Source organism: Galeopterus variegatus, unplaced genomic scaffold (assembly GCF_000696425.1).
Source record: "Galeopterus variegatus unplaced genomic scaffold, G_variegatus-3.0.2 Scaffold679, whole genome shotgun sequence".
In the NCBI taxonomy this organism is placed as follows: domain Eukaryota; kingdom Metazoa; phylum Chordata; class Mammalia; order Dermoptera; family Cynocephalidae; genus Galeopterus; species Galeopterus variegatus.
In genome coordinates this window covers 177,892-186,163 of record NW_007726790.1, presented here as the reverse complement: position 1 = coordinate 186,163, position 8,272 = coordinate 177,892, and the positions used below count along the sequence as shown (strand labels likewise).

Here is an 8,272-nt window from a genome sequence, read left to right as displayed (position 1 = left end):
TGTTCTTGGCGGTAACTACATAGCAATGCAAGTTATATTGCAAATGGCTGAGCAAGAGAGCTAACCTCCTCACTTGCTCTCCTTTTAAAGCCATCAGAACCACACTCATTACACCATGATTGGATCAATCCATTCACAAGGGCATAGTCTTCACAATCACCTCTTCCTTAAAGGTTGCATCTTTGAACTACCATAACGGGGTTTCCCTGCCTCTTAACACTATTAAAATTGAGGTTGGGTTTCTAATACATGAACCTTTGGGGGACACATTTAACCCACAGCAAAAGATTAACCAAAAAAATTTTTCACCTAGCCAGAAACTTTTTTTTTTTTTTTTGATGGCTGCCCTGTATGGGGATCCGAACCCTTGACCTTTGTGTTAAAACACCACGCTCTAACTAACTGAACCGTCCAGCCCCCCCAGCCAGAAATTTTTTAATGTACACTTAATGATCATCTAGGTAAGATTCAAAAAGAAATGAGTGGCCCATGAATGGCTTATGATTTTCTTAAAATTGAAAATTTTAGGTTGACCTCTTTCATACTAGTTGAAACTTGCTCCAAATAGCTTCTTTTGAAATTTTCTTTAATCTTTAATTTTTATAAGATAACCCAATTCAGCACATCCATAACTGAACAGAATAAAGAGAACACAGAAAACAACACACATTCTTTCCTCTTGATCCCTTATCACAGTAAAATTTACATCTCTAAAAGGAAGATTTTTTTAATTGAGTTGCTGCCAAAATGGAACTGAATTCATAAGTAGAACAGGAACATACTTATGTGAAACATTAGGAAACCAAAATAGATAGGGGGGAAATTCAGACTTAATCATGTGACAACAAAGTAATAATCTTATCCAGAAAGGCTTCTTGGAGAAGGTAAATCTTGAGGGGTTAAAAAAAACAACCCATGGATTGTCACTTATGAACAAGGAATAACATAAGCAGAGGCACCAATGAGCAAGCAAGACACAACTGAGGCAGCTGTGTGTGGACACGCATGCATGTTCTGGATGCTATAATCGTTTAGTTTTGATATGATAAAGAGGGACAAACCCATTATTTATACTATTTAATTTGCCTAGCACCTATGGGGAAAGTGACATCTATGTAACTGAACTTTCCACTTAAAATTGAAGTCTGCTTTGATTTCAATCAAAATTATATAATGGTCAGATGATTTCACCAGCTTCTTAAAGTAACTGTTTTGCCTTTCTTCATTTGAACCATCATTAAAAACAAGAATTAAGGTCCTGTGCTCTAGGAAATGCACCAAAACCAAAAGGCCAACAGGAATATAGGCTTGTTTGCCCCTATGCTGTGTGGTCTCTGGATTTCTTTATTTGCTTTGCTTTTGTCTGTTCTAGTAATCTCCCTCCTTTTGATCTGTGGCCTGGGAAAATGTGGTTTCTTTGCATTTCAAATAAGAGTAAAATAGTTCTTTGAGTGGCTCGCTCGAGTAAAGTGTGGAACTTGAACATCCACTGATTCTTTAGTGTCTTATTTGACTTAATTTTACTAAGTCATTTAAAAAAAATAAAAACTCTCAGATCTATTTCATGGGATTGGGGCCAAAGTTAAATCTTACTGGGTTGTAATTTCTGTTTGTGATTTTAATGAGGACTGAAAATATACGTAAAGTTGACTTAACTGGAAATTGGTTACAGTGGCAGTGGTAAAGAGTTGACAGTTCATGGGGAAGAAAAGAACAAGTTTTAATACAGAAGCTCAACCTGGGACCAAATAATTGCACTGGGACATAAATTTTTCATACTATCTCCTGAGTCCATTACTATGTTACACAAACGGTAATTCATACTTATAATAATGACTTTTTAAAATGAAAGATTTTCAGTAGCCAAGTTAACAGGTCAAGGAACATAATACCTTTTAGAACATTTTCCATCAAAGATGTAATTAAAATTAATTCAAGTACTCATCTCCCTATCTATGTTTCCAAATAAGCCTTCACTACTAACAACAACTACCAATTAAAGAGCATTTGCCATGTCTGAGACACTGTCCTATATATACTGTACACATACCTGTAATACTCAATAAATCCTCACAATAACTGTGAGATTTACTTCCACAGTTGCATAACTAATAAATGGTAGAGCCTGGAAGGATTCTGGTTCTAGTTATTATTAACATCTTTGAAGGTTGTCCATTCCTACTTTTATTTTTTGTCCCCATAATTAGCCATTTGCCTAAACACTGGAAGAAGGTAATATAAGATCCATATGGAACTCTTAAGAATTATCATCACTGTTACAGAACCATAGTTCTAGAAAAACTTTAAAAATCCAGAATGATCAGGAAAATTATCCCATTTCAGAATGTATGACTATCTATTCCTTCTGATAAAGAACTTTGAAATAAAAAAAAAAAAGATCTTTATTTCAGGTAAAATTAATATTTCCATAATGAAGATAAAGCAAACACATTCTTATCGTGAGCCCACTATTTCAGGTGATTTCCTGAAATGACTTCCATGAATAATGTTAGAGCATCATTTGAGTATTTGCCTACATGCTTGTGGGAAGCTTCTGTAGCCTTTTCTTGGTAGGAATTCCGGTTTTTCTGAATTCTTCCCTTTCCTTCAGGTATTCCATTTTGCATTCTTCATAAAAGTCTGGATTATTATAGCTACAAGAAGGAAATAAAAGTCTCCTTTTAAAGTGAATAATGTTACAAGTATTCAATACAAGCCTACTTAATTTAATAATATTCACACATCTAGTTCACTAGGCTCAATCTTTAGAAATAAACTTTTAGTAATGCTCACAAATTCACTTTAAAAAGTATGCTACCAAACTAAAGGAAAAAGACTACGTGTACAAAGTGTTATGATAGAGGTATGGCCCAGGACAACATGGAAACATGAATAAGAAATGAGGAAGGGGACAACGTCAAGGAGAATGCCTGCATTTTGAAGCACCAACAGAAATCCAATAAGGCACATGTAGAAAGGCACACATAAGGAAAAACTGTGATATATGAAGAATTGCAAGAAGGATGGTACCACTATAGTAGATTATGTACACAGGAGAAAGGGCCTGAGAGGAAAATGGAACAGGCAAGGGCCAAATCATGATGGGCCATTTATGCCATACCAAGAAATCTATCCTGAAGGCAATGGGGCACAATTAACAGAGCACCTGTAAGATCAGTTTTGTGTCTTGGATGATTCTGACTGCATGTGGCAGATAGGCTGAAGGGACAGCAAGTTAGAGGCAGGATGTCCAATAAACTATTAAAATGATCCAGGCAAGACATGATGAGGGTCTAGGCCAAAGGAGGTATAGAGAATGAAAAGGGAGAAGTGGATGTGGGGGAGACTAGGAAAGCGATAGGAAACAGCCAATAGAGTTAGGAGACAAAGAATACTCTAGATTGTAGACAGCTGTACAATTCACAAAAACACATGATGCAGGCAGAGCAAAAGGAGCCAAGTTCAATGTTGGACCTGAAGAAAGAAGCAGAAAAATGTCATCTGTAGAAAGTAATTGCATCCATGGGTGCAAAATGAACTTTCTCGGATTTAAGAAGAAAACCCAGGGAAACATCAACTTTAAGGAGTAGGTTAAAGAAAAAAAGGTTAAGAAGTACAGAGAGATGTTGGGGAAACCAAAAAGTGTGTTACAAAGGAAGCTAGATAGAAGAGAATTTTAAGAGAATGTCAGAGGTCAAGTAAAAGAAAGGTTTCTTCCTTGGATTTGGCTACATAAGCCCATTAGAACCTTTAGGAAGAGCAGTTTCAGGGGAGTCGGCAGAAATCAGATCACACAGTTTTGAGGGATGAATGGAGAGAAAAAAATGAGCACAACCCATTGTTTGAAGATGTCACTTCGAAGAGAAGATGGCAGAGGGTAGTGGTTACATTCATTTCATAGAATGTCAATAGTAATTAACAACGCAGAGCACTTAATGTGTTCAAAGATGAAAAATTATTTCTTAGAGTATTTTGGGACTTAAGATCAAGTAAAATTTTCCTTAATAACTTTCCCTAACTCTAAGCAAATGTCTCATCCATGTTTCCTTTACTGCTCATCTTTCTTCTAAACAGAAGCTTCCCCATCTCTCCTCCCAGAATTCTGTGAGGAATTCTCATTCCTCTACAGCAAAGCACATTATAGTTCCTGGCCCATGAATAAGGTCTGCTGTTGATATTAATCACTTGAGAGAAAACATGAACATTGAGTGTATTTCCTCACCTATAAATGTAAAAATGAGTTCAGATAATTTCTAAAGTCTTTTCCAACTCTAGCATTCTACAAGAAGTCTATATAAGTTTATGTGTACATACAGGTCGAGTATCCAAAATGCTTGGGGCTAGAACTGTTTCAGATTTTGGATATTTTTGGATTTTAGAATATTTTCAGAATAAATATCAGTTGAGCATCCCTAATCCGAAAATCAGAAATCTGAATTATTCCAATGAGCGTTTCTCCTCTGAGTGTCATATTGGCAATCAAAATGTTTCAGATTTTGAAGCATTTCAAATTTCAGATTTTCAGATTAGAAATGCTCAACCTGTAATTTGTTATTTAAAAAGGAACAAATAAAGGATTCAGATTATCATTTATTTTTTATTTAATCCCTAAGAAATACCATACCATACTAACATATATGCTTCACAGGCTAGAGGAACAAAGTATAAAGGAAATAAGGTCTTACCAAAACAAAGATTTTACAACTATCAATTAATAATACTTACTAAAGTATTCTGCAATATTATGTCAATAATGTGGGGAGATAAAATAGAAAGCACCTGGATTCAAAGAAGTGTGTGTGTGTGTGTGTGTGTGTGTTTTGCAGCTGAACTACAAGAAGATATTACTGAACAAGATATTTAAGAATTATTTTAAAAATTAATTTGATTAACTTCGAAAATCTAAATTTACCTTTGTATCCTTTAAATGATTTATCACAACTTTCCCAGGAGTTAAATTACAGTGATACAATAAATAACAAAGCTGGAAAGGTTTTAGAGATATTCTAATTCAGTATCTTTCCATTAGAAGAAATAAACAATAATCAGTCTATACTATATTCTGTAGATCAAATTGTTTATGAAAAGGGATTTGTTAAATCATGTGAAAAATAACTTACTTTTGTTTGCTGACTTTCTATTTTTAATCAGTTACAATGCTGACAAACGTAACTTGAAAAGACCATTTCATAAATATGTTGTTTTTTAAAGAATAATCCTCAACATATTGAGATTTTATTTTAGACTTGGCCAACAATATGACAAAGTTGGTGGGGAGGGAGGTACAGAATACATTACATGTAATAAGTTAACTCACATACTCTTACCTATTACACACACACACACACAAGCACAAACACAGAAGTAACTACTTACTAAGCAGTTAGACATTCTTTCAATGCAGAATTTTCTTTCCGGCACTTTACTACCATAAGGAATCCAGAATCTTTGCAACATTTGGTAAAATCTAGAATAAAATATTTGGAAGAAAAAAATTACTTGTAATTACATCAATATAATTGTTAACAGCTCTAAAATATTCACTCATTTAACCTGTATTACCAAGACTGTGCTTGGCACACAGTATATACCCAACAAAGGGCATGGACACCAGCAGAAGGCAAACTAAGATGAATGCCGTTCACTTTGTAGAGATAAATAAGATTTGAGAGGACGGAAAGAGGACTTCTGAGACAACGGGTGAGGAGGCTTCGTGGAGGCAGACAGGATGTAGAGACTAAGTAGAATTTCTAGGGGAAATAAGTAAGAGTCAAACGGGAATAGTTTCCAGATATTGGTATCTGGTGTCCAGCCTCTGCGTGTCTTCTCAGTACATGGCAAAGCTGGTGGATCCCCCCACCTGATGGCATCAAGGCATCCCCTTTCTTTTACATAACCCTATCATCGTGCCTGAGCTTCTAATAACAGGACCCCCATTTCACTCCCAAGTCAGTTCCTAGATGCCTCAGAAATTTCAAATAGCTTTCTGTCAAATTTCCATGGTAGTTTGCCTTTTAAATTGTGTTGGCCCCTTTGGTATCCTGCCTTTTCAGGACCACTAACCCAGAAACGCCTGGTTCCACACTCCCACACTCCCACATTCCACCCATAGCTGGGCCACTTGCTACTCTGTCTTGCATCAGACTCAGTTCTACCTTATCCCTTCCGCAGGACAGTGTGCTTTGCTCCCCACCCTTTTCAGCTACTCTCCTGAACTGTTCTGGCTCTTCCTCTGACCACTGGCTCTAGTTCCAGGCTCTGCCTCCTCTAATCTGCTGTAAGTAACCAACAACTTCCATGTCAGATCTTAAAATATGACATCATCCTCACAAAGAAGCTGTATGTAAAAAAATATGTTTTCTCAATATCTTTTATAATTTCTTTAATACAAAATTATCAAGATTCCCCTCTTTTCTTGAGCTTTGTGTTATCCTTCCAGTAACTGAGGAATATAAATTTTTATAATTATCTTAAAACAAGCAGATAATTTCAGGAGTCTCTATGAAGGTACATGCCTGTAATATGTAACAAAAATATTTTTAAGCCACAAGCAACCAAAAATGATTGAGATCTGTTAAATGCATAAAAAACTTATTAGGGAGGCTTTGCTGGGACAACAGCCCTATCATATAAAAATTTCTATCCACCTGCAGCATCATAACCATACTCCAGAAAATATTGGTGTAACAGGAACAAGGACAAAGGATGTAAGAAATGACTTTAATTCAAATAATTAATGTGCATGATCACATGAAATTGTGAGTGATATGTAATATTCCCCTTCAAAGACACACAGGATTAGCTTCCTTTAGCTTCTTTTTCATTAGTCTCAGCACTCCCACCGTTTGCTCTCTCATTCCCAACTCAGTCTGTTAGACTCTGAACCTAGTCAAGTATCTTCTTTATTCCAACTATAAACCTAGTTGTCCCTCTCTGTGCAGATAAGCTGGGCATATGGACCAAATCAAACCAAGGGAAATTCCTTTGTGTCCTTTGACTAAGGACTCCCTACAACTCAAAAGGCAATGCAGACTTACAGGGAGCTCATTACCACTGGAATTGCTAAGGGGTGGCTACATGGCTATCAAAAAGTCTATTAACTGTCACTTCCTTATACCTATACCAGACTAGTTCACCCAGATAATGTCTACAAGGAAGATACATGAATATATGCTAGTTGACCAAACCCCAATCCTTTTTTGGAAAACACAAACACGACTATTATCAAAAGTCTATTTTCTTAATTTAACAAACCTAATACTTTTACTGACTTGAGAAATTCACAACAGAATGCTTAGGCATTGTATTATTTTAAGATTTGTCTTCCCTAATACAAATTAAAATGTCCTTTGTAGGGAACTGATGCATGATAGCATTTATGTGTTCTGATCACAATAAAGGCATAGTCTATATATTTTCACACTTGTTCAAATCTCTTCAGGAGTAACTGACTGGCCTGAAGCCTCGAGCTGTTTGTAAGGTTTTTGTCCTTTAATGAGGATCTTTCCTTCATCCTACATTAGCATACATTCATATAATAGTGATGATGCTAATATTGCCAACTGATTCTAAAATGGCATTTTGAAACAATTCCAATTTAAAGTGCTTCCCTCTCAATTTGATGTTAAATGTTAAAGAGCTTGTTCACCTGATTCTATCAATAGTTTATTTTTAATTACCATTAAAGACTATGACAATAAAATTTCATTCAGTTAAGTATATCTTAAGATAATGCAATGAATATCAATAAACAGAGAGTAGAAATGTGGAGAGATTGTTAAAGCTTATTCTAAAGCTTAAAGAAGCGTGCACCCAAGGCCCTTTTAAAGTAAAGAACATGAAATTCTATCTTTTTTTTTTTTGTATGCCCAAAGAAACCAATTATCAGCATACAACAAACTACTGGTAAAAAGATTCTTTGGATATAATAAAATTTGGATCAAGAACATCTAGGAAAAGACATATAAAATCTAACTTTAGTAGAATTAAGATAATGGATAAAATAATCATTCATATTATAATAAAGTACAACTAGTCTATATAATTTCCAATTTACTATCATATGAAAAAACTTTTTCGGAGCCTCCATATAAAAGCAGTAACAGAAATAATGGATTAAAATTATTTGTTTTTAATTTATTCATTGAGAGATGATAATTTTAAAACATACCATTATTTCATATATCTGATTAGAACCAAGGTGTTATTATCTCCATTAATTCATGATCTTTAAAAAATACATTTTTTCACAATCACCTTTAAACACAGCACT

The 8,272-nt window shown here is 35.0% G+C and overlaps 1 protein-coding gene across 1 annotated transcript in view; it reads right to left on the bottom strand.

Moving 5' to 3' along the window:
* Nucleotides 1-565: 565 nt before the first annotated feature.
* The window catches only part of CMC1 (C-x(9)-C motif containing 1), a 70,812-nt gene continuing 63,105 nt past the window's right edge, over nt 566-8,272 (bottom strand). Inside the window, exons 3-4 of the mRNA XM_008571311.1 lie at nt 5,377-5,467; nt 566-2,654 (exon numbers count right to left, since the gene is read on the bottom strand). Coding sequence (XP_008569533.1) covers nt 2,534-2,654; nt 5,377-5,467 — 212 coding nt within the window. The 3' untranslated portion in view covers nt 566-2,533. The remainder of the gene's footprint in view (nt 2,655-5,376; nt 5,468-8,272) is intronic.